Source organism: Sebastes fasciatus, chromosome 18 (genome assembly GCF_043250625.1).
Source record: "Sebastes fasciatus isolate fSebFas1 chromosome 18, fSebFas1.pri, whole genome shotgun sequence".
Taxonomy (NCBI): Eukaryota; Metazoa; Chordata; class Actinopteri; order Perciformes; family Sebastidae; genus Sebastes; species Sebastes fasciatus.
Window position 1 is genome coordinate 19,713,423 of NC_133812.1, and position 18,114 is coordinate 19,731,536.

General features: G+C 42.6%; 1 protein-coding gene across 1 annotated transcript in view; it reads left to right on the forward strand.

Annotated features, from left to right (window-relative positions):
- The first annotated feature begins 2,018 nt into the window (after window positions 1-2,018).
- The window catches only part of LOC141756306 (uncharacterized), a 28,855-nt gene continuing 12,759 nt past the window's right edge, over window positions 2,019-18,114 (forward strand). The window contains exons 1-13 of the mRNA XM_074615933.1: window positions 2,019-2,157; window positions 2,329-2,397; window positions 2,645-4,062; window positions 4,555-7,897; window positions 8,777-8,959; window positions 10,259-10,297; window positions 11,130-11,248; window positions 12,041-12,197; window positions 12,382-12,521; window positions 14,004-14,130; window positions 15,524-15,559; window positions 16,733-16,893; window positions 17,839-17,962. Coding sequence (XP_074472034.1) covers window positions 2,350-2,397; window positions 2,645-4,062; window positions 4,555-7,897; window positions 8,777-8,959; window positions 10,259-10,297; window positions 11,130-11,248; window positions 12,041-12,197; window positions 12,382-12,521; window positions 14,004-14,130; window positions 15,524-15,559; window positions 16,733-16,893; window positions 17,839-17,962 — 5,895 coding nt within the window. The 5' untranslated portion in view covers window positions 2,019-2,157; window positions 2,329-2,349. The remainder of the gene's footprint in view (window positions 2,158-2,328; window positions 2,398-2,644; window positions 4,063-4,554; window positions 7,898-8,776; window positions 8,960-10,258; window positions 10,298-11,129; window positions 11,249-12,040; window positions 12,198-12,381; window positions 12,522-14,003; window positions 14,131-15,523; window positions 15,560-16,732; window positions 16,894-17,838; window positions 17,963-18,114) is intronic.

The window sequence follows — 18,114 nt, forward strand, 5'->3', positions numbered from 1 at the left end:
TTACCCTCTGTCTGAAACGTTCCGTTTTAGTGCATTTCAACGGAATTGCGTTCCTAAGCAACAGTTTGGGTCCATGTTTACTTCCTGTCAGCTGATGTCATTCACATACACTGCAACATGAAATAAACTGGGACACATTTAGAATGTTTACCTTTAAAACCGTGTAATGGTCTAAATATTGTATATTTGTGACATCACAAAAGAACAGAACGGCTTGTTTCAAACGCGCAATTTCCGAATATGGGCTGTGTGTGTTTTTTCCGTATATTAAGCGTTTTGAAAGTTTAACAGTATTTTATATAGCACTTAAATCTGCTTTATAATATAAAAGACCTGAAAATCTCACTTTTTACAATATGGGTCCTTTAAGTCATTGCATTTAATGACAAACTATAATGTTCCAGTATGTTTATGTATACTTAATATTAGACACAGTGGGTCTGTTTGGACACATTTTTTGGAGAGCTCTCTTGCTTGCTTTTGTTTACTAAAACATGACCTCCATATTTCTGTATTGCTACAAGGTCAAATTTGGACTGGCTTAGCCGGAGGTCTAGCATGCAAAGTGTGTCACATAATTGACAGCCAAGTGATAGCCTGTGGTAATGATTAGAATTATTAATCCCATTTCTACTATTTTATTATATTAAATCCGGGCTGTCTAAATTGGGTGCCAGATGTTTCTAGCAAAAAAAAAAAATTAATTAAAAAAATAAAAAATATCATATCAATTGCCGTTAATGCGGTTTTATTTTTTTTGTGAGGTAAAAATGCTCTTTAAATATTTAGGATCCCTAATTAATATAATTAAGACGTCTGTTTCAGAAATTTATAATCGGCTTTATGACGTGTGCTGAACACCTCGATTACAGTCCACTTTAAGCATTTATTATGACTATGACTATGACTATTAACTATGACACAATACTGAATGTATCATTAAACAATCCAAAGTATATTGCCCTGCTGTAATGACAAAAATGACAGCAGTCAACAGAACGCATAACTCTGCTCCTTTGGTAATACATAAAAATTACCTTTGACCTTGTGACCCTACACAAAAAAAGCTGAAAGCTTTAGAAATATTGGAATTAATAACAAAACACGTACACTTCTAGGCCCTACAAGCTGAGGTTTCTTAAGTGACCCACTTCAAGATAAATAAATCACATTTGATTTATAAAAAACAGGTTGAAAGTCAGCGGTGGAATAAGTATTCAGATCCTTTACTTCAGTAAAAGTACTAAGACCACACTGTGAAAATACTCCACTACAAGTAAAAGTTAAAATATGAGTAAGAAAACTAAGTAAAAAGTATTAGCAGCAAAAATGTAAGGTTACTTAATGTATCAAAATATTTTAAAAAATGATCCCTGGTCAGTGTTTTACTCTTTTATATGATGTTTTTGGATTAATATTACTGTTGCATTAATGTGTATGTTATTATGGCTGTATTACTGCTCAAAAAAACACTTAATCCTACAGTTTATGAGAAACATCCAATTTAAAAAATCACCAAATTTGGAGATTTGTGGTTTTCACTCGACAGGAGGGGTGTGAAAAATTGTAATCTGAAAAGAAACTACTAAAGATATCAGATAAATGTTCAGTAGTGGAGTAAAAAGTGCAACATTTGCCTCTGAGATGTAATGGAGTAGAAGTATAAAGCTGCAAAAAATGAAAATATTCAAATAAAGTACAAGTACTTTGAATTTTGGCTACTAGAGTAAATGTACTTTTTAAGTAAAAGTTACATTTCACCACTGTATTGAAGTAGGCGTTAGGTGTAGTTTTAAAAAGTGTTTTCAACTCAGAGGGTAAAATATGAATAATCATTGCTGATAACAGCCAGTCATAGGCCTCCAATGAAACCAGTTTAGCCAGACTATCTAACACATCTGCCAGTGCTGTCAGAAGTTTACGAGGAGCACGTGAAGGCATCGTTTTACCACAAGGCTGTCTGAGGTGCTGGAGGGGCAGAACTTCCACAGAGCTCAGATCTGCCAGTCTGCCCAGTTGTGGATGCCAGCAGGACTAAACACAACATGTTTTCACCGGTTAGACATGCATCTTAGAGCGGATCCTATTCTGAACAGACTGACCAAGGTTTATATTTTGGAAGGGGCTGAAAAGTTTTCTTCTATGTCTAATTAAAGGGTGAGTTGAACTTGTAAATATACTGCCAAAAGTAATTGATCAAAGTCAGCTAGAGTTAAGGATGGATCTATCACTTTGCTAAGGCAGAGTTTTCTTTTGTTGATAATTCTCTGCTTTATTTTTTTTCTTATTGTTTATCCTGGTGGAATGATTTTGTTTTTTGCTCTTTAGGAGTTTTTGTTCTAAAGCAAAATGTTCACAACCTACATAAAGAATCTGAATGATATGGTATTTTCTACGGTAAGCACTCCTGCATGTATCTGCAATGCTGAGAGATGCATGGCCATACTAAAAAATGTCTGTGAACAAACTTATATTTACTTTTCATCCCAAGCCTGCCCTCCCTTCCTTTGTTCGTTGTTGTATTTGCACTACCACGTGTAACTACTGTCAGCTGGATACACTGGAAATATGCATGCTTATTAACTGCCACTGCATGTGTTTGCAGACACTTATGTGTTATTATCTGCTTTGATTTATGATTTAGTCCGAGAGCCCTGAGGAGCAGCAGAGCACCGGGGTCTTGGGTCGTATCGGGAGCTGGCTTTCTCCATGGAGGGGAAAGACGCCAAAGAGTCCCACTGAAAATGCCTCCCCAACTAGTGATCAGGCTCCTAAGTTAGAGGGAGAAGAGGAGAGAGAGGAGTCTGTGAGACTCCGGGCGAGGAGTCAAGAGTGGGAGGAGAAGGAGAAGGAACAGAGCTCCAATCCCAATCCGCTCCGTCTCTACAGAGACATTTTCCCCCGAGAAGAGAGGGACGCCACGCAGTCTGCCCACAGAGACGGCTCCGTTGCGAGCAGCACTGAGGCAGCACAGGGAGGTCCAAAAGAGGAGGAGTTTCTTGAGTACAGGAAGAAGAGAACTGGGCAGGGCGAGGAGAGGGAGGAGAGCAGCAACGGTACTTCAGCGAGCGGGAATCTTGAGAAGAATGCCAGTCGTCTGACACATCTCTCTTCTTCATCTGAGCAGGGAGTGGCGTGGGACTCGGACCGGGCCCACACCCAGAACCAGGCCAAGAGACGAGCCCAGGCCCAGATAGGCAGGAAGCTACATGTGTACCTGGAGGAGACCAGCGTGACTCACAGCGGCCAAGACAGCTGTGCTGGACAGAAAGTGGTCCAAGTCACAAAAAAGGACCTAGAGGTCGTCCCCAAAGCAAAGTCGTCACCCAGTTTTGATTTGAGCTCAAGTTCAACAAGTGCAGAGAACAAAAGGACAAATGTCAGGCCCGTTGCTGGGTCACAGAGTTATTACAGTGCCCTAGTGGGAGTGTCGCTGAAATCACGTAAAGACTCGCAGACAGAACCTGAAGAAGAAACAGAGGCCGACAGCATGGGGCGTAAAAACTCGGCCAAAAGGAGAATCAGGAAGAACTCTCAGGGAGAAGAAGTGAACATCCCCCAGGAAAAAATGCCTCCCAACGCCCAACCTGTCCCAGAGGGAATCCCTCCATCAGATAACCCAGTGACCAGTCCGCAGGGCAAAAGTCCAAAGACTCACATGGGAGAGTCGTCTGTCAACTCCTCCTCCTCCTCCTCCAAGCACAACCCCACCTCTCAGGCCTCACCTGAAGGAGGGGAGTGGAAGACTTCCTGCCCCGACACAGACAAGCAGTTGGACAAATTCCAAGACTCAAACTCGGTCGTCGCAGCCACATGTGTGGTTGATGGGGGCGCAGACATGGAGGACGACGACAGTCTTTACAAAGTGGAGAGGAAGACAGAGACGCCGGAGTCCAAACGCAGGAGCATTAAGGTTTCTCGAAGTGAGGTGAAGCTGTTTACAAAAAATGTGCCTTTGAATCCGAAGCAAAGTCCAGCGGGAGACACCCAGGAATTTAAGGCAGCGTTAAAGAATAACAGAGATGAAGCAAAGGACAGGCCCAGAACAGAGATTGATGCAAGGTAAGTCTAAATGTGATTGGTTACATATAGACAGAGAGCGGTTTGAATGACTAAAACAATGACTCAGCACACTGCAATGTATATAGAAATCTTCCAATGATATATTCACTTAAAATACCCTATTTGTTAGGAATAAATATTTATTTTACAACTAGTACCTCCAACACTAGCAAACATTTTCAACCCAGCTGTCAAGCTTTTGTCCTACGTAACATTAATGTCTAAAGAATGTACTTTACTTGCTATGGGTGGAACAATACAGGTGTATCCACAATGAAACAATGGTGTGAGTCATAACACAAAGTGTAGCCCTGTGCTTCAAGATAGTCACTGTAGTACAGGCCAGATTAAATAATCAGATTGAATTTCACAAACCAAAGGGTGCATATTGAGGCAGTTGCGCAATTTAATGCATGAGTCAAAATCAACTACAATTTTGCAAAATATAAAATGTTTACTTGAATTCAAACTTTAACCTCTTGTCATACGCAGACTACACGAGCTGAAGAAGATCGATGAGGAGCCTAAACCAGCTGTTGGCCGCATTGCTGATAAAATCAGCCTCTTTGATCGACCGGCATCGGGGGTCAACAAGCTGGCCTTCCAGACCCCGAGGAGCGCCGACGTCTCTCCAGTCAGGAATGCCACAGAGAGGCTTAAGGCTGATTTTCTGTTGTCAGAAAAGAGGTCAAGATCAGCCGAGCGTTACGACACGCCCAGGTCCAGCTCCAAGTCGCCCACCAGGGAGAAGCCAATGACGATCAAGGAGCGAGCGAGGAACTTCACAGAAGCGTCTAAAACAGATGACAGGCCGGCGCTGCCTCCAAAACCAGCCATGACAGGAATGTCTGAAAAAGCCTCCTCGTCTGTTACGGCCGCTGCATCTAAGTCACCAGAACTGGACAGTCAGGGTAAACTGGATGCTACAGAGCAAATACAGAAAGGGAAAACAGAGATAACATCAAAACCGGACGGACGAGATACCACCGCCGTAGCGGTAAAGATTCCCATTCCTAAAGAACCACCAACAGACTCCAAAACAAACGACACACCGGCCTCTAAAACAGCAGATCAGGGTGTAAAACCCAGCAGTGTTAAAGCAGATGTTCCAGCTAAAACACCGGGTGATTCTGCAGAACTGACCAATAGCATTAGCCCTAAAGTCCCTGTCAGAACAGGCTCCCGCTCTAAAAGAAGAAAAAGTAGGGAGCCAACCAGTCCCATCAGCCCTAATATTGAAAACAAACCAGTATTCTCCACGAGTGAGCTCACTGCTATAAAACAGCAACAGGTGGATGATATTAAGGAGGCTGCTTCTGCCTCCAAGCAACCCACAGAGAAAGTCTCATTACCATCTGATAAAGCCCAAGGAAATCCACCAGATACCAAACAGAAAGCATTTAAGAAGGAGTTGGAGGGTTTAGACAAACAGAAGAAACAAGCAGACTCTTCATTTAAAAAGGAGGTTATTGACAAACCGCTAAACAGACAGGAGGGATTACCTGAACCGTCCGTCAACAAAGATGAACCCGATACTGCTGCTCGTAGCAGAGGAACAAAGACGCCCATTGACAAGGATTCCGTTATTTTACCCCAAAAGGAGGAGAAGGCAGGGGGTCGCAGCCTCTTATTGTCACAAAGGAGAGAAAAGGCCTCCAAGGACAGCAGCGAAACTCCAGCTTCCCCCGCCTCACCTGCTGTCAAACCACCTATTGAGAAGACTCGTTCGACGGAGCAAGAGCCGCCCGTCGAACATCCCAAATTAGATAAAGATTTGTCAATGCAATCTGAATCGAAAAGTAAAGTAAAAGCACGGGAGCCGAATAAAACAGACACACCGCAACCCTCAAACAAGGACCTAGAGCGAATACATCAGACTGAGAAGAAAGATGTGGGGAAATTAGAAAAGGCGGAGGGCGTGAAAACAAATCAGACCGAGAAGAAAAACAAACCGCAGCAGCTCCTGCGCGCTGATAAAAATACCACAAAGGCCGAGGTTTCAGACAGCAGGCAGGGTATCTCGGGGACAGAGGGGAGCGCTGCGAGGGATGATGAGAGAAAAGATGAGACGCAGCCGGTTAAAGTCATCACAAAACCAGAACCAGCCTTTAAGTCTTCAGAGAGGACCGCTACGTCATCAGCTGCTCCAAAACAACGTGTCAGACATCCAGAAAAGGCTGCTGTTTGTGCCGACACCCAGACTAATGAGGCCAAGAGCGTGACCATGAGTGAGAAAGGGCCGAGAGCCTTGCCCTCTGAGTTACAAACGAGGTCCTCAGAAAGCCCTGGTTCAGAGAGAGAGCCAAAACCACAGCCTCGTTCTGTATCTGTGGAAAAAACAGAGAATTCACCAGATGACTCATGTGCACATGGAGCTAATGATGCTCAGTTTTTGCTCAGCTCAAAGTCTATTACCAAAGCAACTACAGCAGATGAGAAAGTGGCGGTAAAAGCCGCTGATGGCACTCCAGCGCTGATAACGGCGCAGACGGGTAATATGTCAGAGACAGAATCGTCTGTTAAAGAGTCTATTTCTGTCAGTAAATCTGCGAGCAGCGAGGGAGAACGGCAGGATGCTGAGATTAAAACTGTCAAATCAGTGCCTTCAGAAGTCTCAGGAGATCAGAGGAAACAAGCTCCTAGACGCTGGGAGGAATCAAAAAGTGCAGAGAGCGCAAGTGATATCACTTCATTCAAGGGCGCAAAGAAAATAGCACAGAGCCCCTGTGATAGCACGGTTTCTAATGTGGCGGAGAAGACAGCTGAGAAAACATTACTTTCACCAATAAATGAACTTTCACCTGTTCCTAATGGTGACATCTCCCCACATCCACAACTCCTCACAGTCAAAAACAAACCGAGTCAAACTCCAAAAGCGCCCACTTCCCCGCAGGATAATAAGCCGAGCCCAGACTCAACCCAGCGTTCAACAATGAAGAAGCTCTATAAGCCACGGGGACTAAGCAAAGACGATTCTTCGACGCTGCAGGACGCCCCCTCTAGCTGGCTGGATTTGGACTTCCCCAAACAGAAGCTCAAACTCCAGGCGCCCAAACTGAGCTCCTTCGGAAGCGAGAGCAATCTCCTTGACACCCCGGGCGAGCTAGACGACGACGATTTCGTCGAGAAAATCAAGAAGCTTTGCGCCCCGTTCTCCCTCCCGCCGCGCAAACACAACCCACTCCGGCCATCTCAGCCGCCGTTCGCCATGCCCGCCATCAGGGAGGCCCGCTTCGAGAAGACGTTTGACCCCGCTGAGTTTAAGTTTGGCTTGAGGAAGGAGAACAAGTTCACCGTAGACACGACGCCGAGCTTCATGGCCGCTATGCTCCAGGAGAAGGACACGAAATCAGGCCTGAAGCCTGCCAGGGCGAGTCTGGCCGACAGGAGCATGCTGCTAGGCATCCTGGACACTCACTCTCGCCTCAGGGACAAAGATGAGGAGAGCGACAAAGAAGAGAAGGATGAGCAGATCAAGGTGAAGTCTCGCTTGGAGGGGAGCTGCGTTCTCAGCAGCCTCACCTCCTCCATCTTTAGAGTGAAGAGGAATGGAGTTCAGACGCAGGCCGAGGGCACCAGTTCTGGGGAGGTGTCCCCTACTGAAGCCCACCAGCTGAGCCCTCCACCTTATTCCCAACAACCCCCACCAAGCCCAACCGCCGCAGCTCTGGGCCCGTTCAGCAGAGAGGAAGCCCAGGCTGTGGTCAGTGACTCAGGCCCTCCACTTCCCTCCTTTAACGACTACAAGCTGCCAGACTATTTGGAGAAGTACCTCCCCCGAGAACCAGCGAAACCAGAGCACAGCATACAAGGACATGAGCCAGTCAGAACCAAGGTCAGTTTTTCTGTTTGTTTTCACCAACTAAAAATTAATCTTAAAGAAGCTGTCCTCATCATAACACAGAGATTTCACATACATGTTGCAAGCACAAGTTGAAGTAAGCGAAGTTATAATCAACAACCCATTTGTGCCCCGTGACTATTTTTAGTATGATAAGGAAAAATGCCACATTTGTCCTGATTGGTCATAACTCTTGAAATTTGGTACGGACATACTTTGGGCAATTATCCAACAGTACTAGGGCTGTGTATTGGCATGAATCACAGTCCGTGTAACATCCAACATCATATCACTACTTTGAGAGGGCACATACACTGAGAGGGTGCATTTCTGATTATTTCTTACTAACCCTAAACAGTACAACTTTGAAAGTTCACATGAAAAATCACACTTTTATTAACAGTCAAAATCAGGAGTTTTGAAAAATGAGGAAAAACATTGTGTTTATTACATGTTTTCCATACGACATTTTTTTTTATGTTGCATATGTGTGCATATCTTTGACATTCAACTTGTTATGAGCTCATAGATACCAAATACTTGATTGTGCTCCTTGTAGTTTCTGAGATACATTTTCTTATCATACTATCTGTAATAGTGTATATCTAGTCTTTGGGCACATGGGACTGCTGTTTTTTTTCCTAAAATATAATGGAATATATAGATAAAAAACCCATCATGTACCCAAAGACTAAATTGAAAATGTCTTCACGTTTGTGCTTTGGCAAGCCCAGAGAACACAGGAAATAAAAAATGTCAGTTGTGAGAACAAATGGGTGAATTGCCTAGAACCAAGTGCTCTGTTTTAACATGTCTCTAAGTTTACAAGAAGAGAAGCACAAGGTATAACTTTCAACTCGGTTTATGCCTCAGGCTATTGGGAAAATGACAACTCCTCTGGCCTCTGGAGATGAAGCCGACATGGCTGTGAAACCAGGTCCGGTGCTTCCTGATGCTGTGCCCCCATCTTCTCCTCGGAGTCCTACAATCACACTCCCTCCCTTCCCTGACCTTAAGCAGCCTCCTGCTCAGCTACAGAGAAGACTCAGTAATAAGGTTAGTGTGCGGCATACATACTATTTAAGGATACCCAATAGCTTAAAGCTGCACATCTCTTTGAAGTACGTGTTTATTAGCGTAGGCTGCTTGCGGCACTGGGAGGTGAGCTAGAAACTATTTATATTCCCTTTGAGCTACAGTACTCTACCGTTTTTATGGAAATGTTTTACTCTATTTAGATTCTGGTATCATCCTTAGTACGTAATCTTCTCAATCCACACAACAGTGGATCTTTTGTCTCGATAGTCCCTAAAATGATTTAGGGCTGCAACTAGTGATTCTTTTGGTAATGCTTTATGTTACATTTTCCTAATCATTTCCAAATAACTTTATAGGGAAATAACCATGTCATTTGGTGCTAATTATAGGGGAAAATATGTTTCCTTGAAATGATAGCTCCAATTAAACCCAAGTAAATATTCAATCTGTAGCAATTTATGGTTGTAAAAAAAAAGAAAAACAAGTAAATATTCATATTTGTAAAGGGAATGTTTGGCATTTTGGCTTAAAGAATGACTGAAATCATGAATCAATGATCATTGAATAATTGTTACCAACTTCATGTTACAACCTTCTTAGTTGCTGTAGTTTTTCAGTTTTCTTTTGCTGCCATTTGTAGCTGCCAAACTCACAAGTTGCCTATTTCGCAAGCATGCATTAAAGCTAGGGTTGGTAATATTGAGAAACTAGCAAGAGTACACTAGATTTAAAAAATGATCCAGTGCAAAAAAAACAAGCCCAGTGTTGCCCAACTTGCTTCCAAGGGAAGTAGCCAGCAGCACTAGCTCCAAAAGTCACTAAATCTAGAGAGAAAGTCAGCAACACTGACAGCTTCTCCCTTCAGGCCTCCCTCCAAAGCCACTCCCCCTAAATTACCATTATGAACGTAAACAACTGGATGGGCTTATTACAGTCCCGCGACAGCCACAAATACCAGATTGTTTTCTCTTTTCTTTTTCAGAGCATTTGATTTATTGACTGCTGTCATGGATGTAAAGAGAATTTCAACAAATATAACAAAAACATTCTTTGAAGAAGAAGATTACCAACCCTAGCTTTAAGCAACACTTCTTCCTGCTGGTTAATGGCTATGCTAACCAGTGTGGTGCTTGAATACAAATTCAGCACAGTCCCGTCTCCACGGACCCGCTGTGTCCCTGGGAGTAATCTGAAAGGTCGGGACATTAACAGGCACAGAGCTGCAGCACCATCAAATGCAGATTAGCTTTTCTAGCGTTTTATAAATGTTTGCCGTCGTCTTTGTCGCAATGAAAACTCTCTGTTTTTGCATTCCAGATAAGAACCGCCAAGGGATTTCACAAGCGCCCTGGAAAGGTACAGTAGGCACAGCTTTGCCCTCATACAATAGAAACAAGATGGAGAGAGGAATCTGGACAGACAACTCTCTGTTCTGTGAAAACATCTGCTTTTCATATGGTGTTCTTGGGGGTAAACAAAGTATTTAAAAAAAACGTTCTAGTGCAAATGCTCAGCTGGATGTGATTACAATCATGGATTCAGTGCTGCCAACGCAGTGGCTCTGCACTGTTGTAGAACTTCATTAGTGAAAAAGAGAGATATTCCCCTGGCGCTCAACATTTCCAGTTTCTTACCCACACATTGCTTTAATTCAGTATACCTCCTGTTTAGCCATGCTGGAGATCCTCCGTCATGACTGGTACTAACAATACAAACACACTGCATGAAAAGATTTCACATTTAGTGAGGGCTTTTATAAACTAACACAGCGTTATTGACTACAGAGTCTCCAGAGCAGCCAGTTTTTGTAGCTCATTATTCAAAAACTTCAATATTCTGTTGGCCTGTGAACTAAAATGTAACTTTTATAATAAAGTGATGCATTACATTAACAGTACGCTCCGGTGGTTCAAGTAATAGTGCGCCTGTTAGTGCTTTTTAGTGCAGATAAACATAAATATGCTTTTAGTGTAGCATAAAAGAGAAACAAATTAAAGTGGCGTGCATTAGGTCTTTCTCAGCGCTGTGAATCATGGTTTAATGTGATGGAGCAAGCATGCAATGCCATTTATTATTTTTCTTTATGTGTTGATTTTTTTACATATCAAAAAGGGATTACAACTAGATTTTGTTGTGAAACCCATGTGTTGTACAATGACAGTAATGTATCCTTGATGTCTCTACACAGATGGTGCTGTTTGAAAAGGCTCAGTTCAGCGGCCAGGCGCATGAGATATACAGGGATGTAGCAGATGCTACTTCACTGCAGCTCTCGCCTCTCATATCTGTGAAGGTTGTCAGAGGATGGTAAGTAGCAACACCCAACTGGAACTTGCAGATGATGAAAAGAAAATGTGCACTGAAGTGTGGCTCTAATAAGCGTTGAGTGGTTCTGGGATGCCAGCGCGGCCTGATGAGGCTCCTGGATGTGTCATTAATTTAATGAAATATAAGCACTGAGAGTTCCAGCTGTAATTATACATCCACTCTCACACTTTTTTCCATTAAAGGGGGGCTTTAGTGTTTACTTGTAAACAAAAAAAATCTTCTGTTTACAGTCAGTGTTACTCGCCAAAACAAATGATGTGTGTCCTTGTGGCATGGCAGTGCGTCGGATGCATTTATTTCCTTGTAAAACATGATGCTTTTAACCTGCATTGTTTACATCCATCTTATTCTACCCTAGCTTTGCTGGAGCACCAAACAAACAAGATATTACGTGCTAATTTGTGAGCTTTAAAGGTGCTGGTAGGCGAGTTTTGTAACATTTGAACAGAGCAAGGCTAGTTGTTTCCAGTCTTTATGCTATGCTAAGCTAGTGGTGGCGTCTATAGCTTCATATTTATGGGACGGACACATAGACTGTATCTAAGAAGTGAGTGGACGTAGTCGCTGTGACGTCACCCATTGGTTTGTGGACTGCCGTTTTGAAGCCTCAAGTTTGGCAATTTCCCCGTCGCCTAACTTTTGTCCAGAAAGCAAATATGCGTATTTACCAAAATGTTGAAGTAATGCTTTACACTTTTTATTTATACCACATACATTTATCCTAGCCCTTGTTTCTGGCCATGTGATCACACATTTTTGTTCTCACTACAGCTGGGTGCTCTACGAGAAGCCTAACTTCCAGGGACGCCCCATCGCCTTGGAGGAGGGAGGCATGGAATTGGCAAACATGTGGGCAGAGCCCGGGCCGGAGACAGAACCACAGAACAACTCACCGATGGTAATCGGCTCCGTTCGACTTGCTGTCGGGGTGAGTGCGCCGGATAAATACTTCCACCTCATTGGGCCTCCAGCATTTCAATATCTACACATTGTCACCTTACGTGGCCCCTGAAACATAGCTATAATCGTACTTGGTTACATTGCAATGGAATGATTTAAGGACTATGGTCCTACTGCTGTTAATTGCTATGTTTGTTTCTCCCTCTCTATAGGATTACAGCCTGCCCCATATTGATCTGTTTACTGAACCAGAGGGGCACGGCAGAGTAACACCTTATCACGATGACACAATAGAGACGGGCTCGTTTGGCATTCCACTGAGCACAGCTTCCATCCAAGTGCACTCTGGGGTGTAAGTGTGGCTGTTATAGCAAAACAATCATTTGCGATTGACCTCTGGTAAAGCCTGTAAACAGTAATGAACAGGCCGACAAATGAAACCATTAGCAGGACACATGGTCTACTTATTGTGATTGATCAGTGATAGATGGGTGGTAGATTCAATTTGAAATGCAATACATTTAAGTGCTAAAGAACGAGTGTCATTGCTTTGTAGCAGCAAAGCCTATAGTGCTGCTAATGAGAAACCCCAGTGCTCTGCAATGTTATTTCTATTGCTAATGACAGGCAGAACCAGTAGAAGAGGAGTAGCTGAAATCTTGCCTGCTGTGCTCAAAGTAAAGCTTTTATTTTAATGGGATGTTCCCAGTGTTTGGTTCTGACAAATAGCTGAGAGATAATAATCATTACAACGTTCCTCAGTGTTTATTTTTGTCTTTGGTTTGACTCTCACTCACTTACCTCTTCAGGAATGTCTGTCCTGCTGTTGCATGTTAGAGAGAGTGGGTGTGGGGGCACTTGGAAAGTGGAGAGGTGGAGACTAGATGGAGAAGAAGCTACACAAAAGGTGTGGGGAGAATGTTTTCCCACGTGAGAGCTGTCGGCATTCAGGACATTTTGTGCCCAAGTTTCACGCAGTTAGTTTTGTAGTTTGACCTTGTTACCTTTGGTAGAAACCTGACATTGTGGAGATTTTTTCAATATTTCTCAACTGGTTGCTGTCAAATTGGGGCTCGTCTTTCTCTCAGCTACAAATAATTATGCTCCAGCAGCAGCTCCGCCTACGGTGTTTGCTCTGCGACAAGTGGAACGACTGTTCAGCAGATGTAGTTTGGTGTATAACAAACTTACTGCGTCGAGCTCAGCTGAGTTCACTGACCAAACTGACTCACTAGCTCCTGTTATTATACCTTTTTTCAGCGCCATACGGTTGGCACCAGTTCTTTGTATCACTTCCTCAGCACTGACTGAACACGCTTTTCTGCCAGAGGCTCACATGTGGTGATAGGTATGAGGCATTGTGTTGCGCTACATAAAGGATCAAAATGCCAGAGGTGGGGGCATAGCTCCATCAAAGGCTGCCTACGCTGAAAGTGAATTGTAAAACACAATGCTTTGAACTGAAGCATGCCATTCCCAAGGTATTTTATCATAAAAGAAAATCTATTTTATTCTCTGCTGTTAGTTGGATAACTCGTGTGTGACTTAAATATAAAATACCTAATTAAAACACTGCTTTGAACTAATGATATTTAATGTGCTGAGCAAAACTAGCAATTATACCTGTACTTGTTGATGTCCATGTGGAAAAACAAGTGTCAGAGAGTTTGTTCTTTTTTATGACAATCATGTCTTTTATAAAAGCAACAAGAAACGCAAGGTCATGACTCACTGCTTTTAAAACTGTCAAGAGGCATGGTCAGGAATAATGTGGAGGGACCTTTTGGCTCAATGCTTTATTATCATGCAGTGTGGGTGTCCGTTTTTCCTTCAGGTGGCTGGTGTTCAGCGACCCGGGCTTCCAAGGCATGGTAGGCGTGCTGGAGTCAGGAGAGTACCCGATTCCTGAGAGCTGGGGCTTCCCATCACCCTTCGTTGGATCTCTTAGACCACTTAAAATGGTTGGTATTTCTGTGCAACATCTAATATACACTGCAGATAGTTGGTGTGGTTCTATGGCATCAGCCACCACTTTGGTCCAGACTGAAATATCTCAACAAATGTTGGGTTGATTTCCATGACATTTTGTACACACATTCATGGTTCCCAGAGGAAGAATCTTAATGACTTTAGTGAACCTTTGACTTTCCATATAGTGACACCAGCCAACACGTTCTCATCCAAACTTGTAACATACTGCCGCTTGTCACGCCCCTTGGCGTCACTTTAGGTTTAGGCAACAAAACCACTTAGTTAGGTTTAGGAAAAACTACATGATTGGGCTTAAAACTACGTTTGTAAAGGGAAAATGAAACTGAACTTTGTGAACACGAACAAACAGCTGATTGAAAAGTGAAACCTAACGCACGGGACCCAAACAGCAGTCTCCTGGATGAAAGCCTCGTGTTTGTTGGACGCATCCACCACCCCTCCGCCTGCCTGGTGTGTCTCTTTCACTGTTTAAACTACGTCACCACAGCACTTTCTCTGAGCATTTACTGTTGCCGCAGATGGGTTGACATTGTAGTAAACGGGAAGCCTGGGGTGTGTGGTACCAATGCACAAGGCACCCTTGAGCGCCGGTATGAAACACCCCCCGGGCTTTCCATTAACCGTGCTGCTATTTGACCCCTTGGGAATGAGAAAGGGCTGCGCCAGCAGGTCAAAATATTCACATATCCTGGGGAAATATCTCAACTTTTACCCGACGGATTAAGAGAATATTTGGTACAGACATCAATGGCGTCCAGAGGATGAATCTTAATATCCTGACTTTTTCTCTAGCACCACCATCTCGACAACTATTACACTGATTTGCCATAATTGGTACACACATTCATGCCCCCCTCACAATGACTTTGGAAGTCCCCTGACTTTTCACCTCGTGCCATCATCAGGTCAAATTTAAATTCAGTCCAATACTTTAATTTATGTCCGCTTCACCATGGCTTTAGACTCTTATTGATTCCATTCAACTCTTCCTTTTCCATATTCAGTAACTATAGGGCTGTCTAAGACACAACTAATATGATTCAATTAGCTTTCATGACCACACTTTTCCGACTTCAGTAATTCACTATTGTGACTTTATAATGACAGTTTCCTTTATGCGGATAGCCTCTCTCCGTAGGCAGTCAATGCGATAATTATGAGTAATGAGCTGCCCACACAGGGACAGGACTTCAGGTCAGCATGCTCTGTGTATTCTAGTAATTTTCCTGTCACTGTTTAACAGAATTTACAGAATTTCAAAGAAAACTGATCCATTTACAGACAGTAATTGCTTCTTTTTTTTTTTCAATGTACATTTAATTAGAGAGGAAAAGGTTTTTAATAATGGTGTCTCTGTTCCAGGGAGGTTTCAAAGTGGAGAATCCCAATGAAGTCAAGGTAGGATTGACATACCATTGTACATTTTACTTCACTTGCATGTTGTGTGTGCTTGATGTCGCAGTGGGAGGCAGCATGTGGTGTTCAGTGATTTAATGATGAATAATACACTTACCGGATGCAGACAGGCCACAAATAGGCAGACAACACTAAAACACTGGGAACTGACTCTATTAAACAGGCTGGACTTCTTCACAAAAGGAAGGGGAGACAATGAATGGTCATCTGAAACAAGGGGAACAAACAGACTAAATGCACAAGGAGCTAATCAACTACTGAAACACCGGTGTAGTAAAAACAGGAAGTAAACAGGCAGGAAGTAAAAGAAAATATGACACATTAGGATTGAACCTACAAAATAAAACAGGAAACAGACTAAACATGAAGTCAAGTATTTAATACTCTTATCAACATGGGATTGGGCAAATGCACTTGCCTTATGCAAATGTGTGTATATATTTATTATTGGAATCAATTAACACAAAGCAATGACAAATATTGTTCAAATATTGGGACCCCTTTGAAAATGGCCATGCCAGTTTTTCTCGCCAAAATTTTGCGTACGTTTTGAGTGTTATTTAGCCTCCTTTCTGACGAGCTAGTATGATAAATATAACCAAATTGTATTATGGAAAAACATGTTTTATAAAAGGCCTGTTGACATTGTGCATTGCATTCTTGGTCAGTCATGTTTTCATCTTATTTCAAGACAAAAATGGAAATTCCGTGTCAAGGAGACTTTCCAATGCAACTATAGTGTGTCTTGGCAGCAGCTGGCATTTTCAGACCTCAGAATGAAAGATGAACAGCCTTTTTTTAGACTCAACGTTTTGTACTGTCATTCATTAAATGTACAAGGTGAAATTCACAAAGTGCTCACATATTGTAATCACAAATATTCAACAGACAAAGTATCCAAAGATGTGTTATTCACCTTATTTGCGTGTCACGCTGGGGCTGAACCTCAGCAAGATATTCATCAAGAAATAAAAATCAAACTTACCGTGCATATTTGGAAACACGTGTTATCTTTTTATTAAAAAACAAAGGTTAAAAAAAGCTCTTAAGCTTATTATTTACCAGCGATCTAGGGTCACAAAAAGGAGGGAGAGAGCTGAATTTAATAGTAGTTTATCTACTCACGTTTAATGTAACCCCTGATCTTTTTTACAGGCTGTGGTGTATGAGAAGCCTGGTCTTGAGGGCCCCTGTTTGGAAATCGACGGTGATGTTTTCAGCTTTTGTGAAAGTGAAGGAGACCTTGCTACGGATGGAGCGAACTTTGACTCAACGAAACTGAAGTCTGTGGGTTCTCTAAAGATCATCGGAGGACTGTGAGTCTTAAACTGCATACAGTTCATTCTCTGTGCTTACACAGGGTCAAGTTAAAGGGGACATATCGTGAACTGAATCAGGAATCATGTGATTCAACAAGCCGTTCAGATTTGGCTCCCCTTTCTATGTCACATGCAGGCATATTACAACATATCACCTGCAGCTTGAGAACTACCTTTGCAAAGGTGCACAATATTTTTCTCACAAGCCAATCAGAGCAGACTGGGTATTTTTTCAGGAGGGGCTCTTAAAGAGACAGGCGCTAAAACGGAGTGTTTCAGACATAGGGTGAATACAGGTATATAAAGACAGACAAATAATGTTTTTCTTGAATATTAAAGGTCCCATATTGTAAAAAGTGAGATTTAAAAGTCCTTTATATTATAAAGCAGGTTTAAGTGCTATACAAATACTGTGAAAGTATCGAAAACGCTCATTTGAAACAAGTCGTTAGGATTTCTGTCTATTTGTGATGTCACAAATCTACAATATTTATACATTTTCACAGTTTTGAACGTAAACATACTAAATGTGTCCCAGTTTATTTCCGGTTGCAGTGTATGTGAATGACATCAGCTGACAGGAAGTAAACATAGACCCAAGTTGTCTCCTAGCAACGCAATTCCGTTCCAATTCTGTTGAAATCAGCTAAAACGGAGCGTTTCAGACTGAGGGTGAATACAGGCATATTCAGGTAGACAGTATGAGGAAAATAATGTATTTTTTTTTACATTACAGCATGTAAACATGTTCTAGTAGAAACCCAAAATACAAGTATGAACCCAAAAAATGAGCATGATATGTCCCCTTTAAGTGACTTGGAGCAAAGTTTATTTAGGACTAACTTTGCTGCCAGATGGTGATTTTGAGGTTACGTAATGTAATGCAGGTGGTTTACAAACACAGCTCTAACCAGCAACATGGCTGCATTTCTCTCCTCCCAGCTGGGTGGGCTACAGCGAGCCTGGGTTTGAGGGCCAGCAGCACATCCTGGAGGAAGGAGAGTACCCGGACTGCAGCGACTGGGGAGGCTCAGACCAGCTCCTGTCACTGCGACCGATACAGGGTGTAAGTACCATATTATACACCTTTGTGTGACAAAAGTTAGCTGATAATACACCAGCATGTGATGAAAAATAGCTGTGGTGTAATGTTTACATTATGGTTCGACCGCCGCGGGTTTGTGAAGGTCAGAATTAGTCTTCAAAAATGGAAAGGAC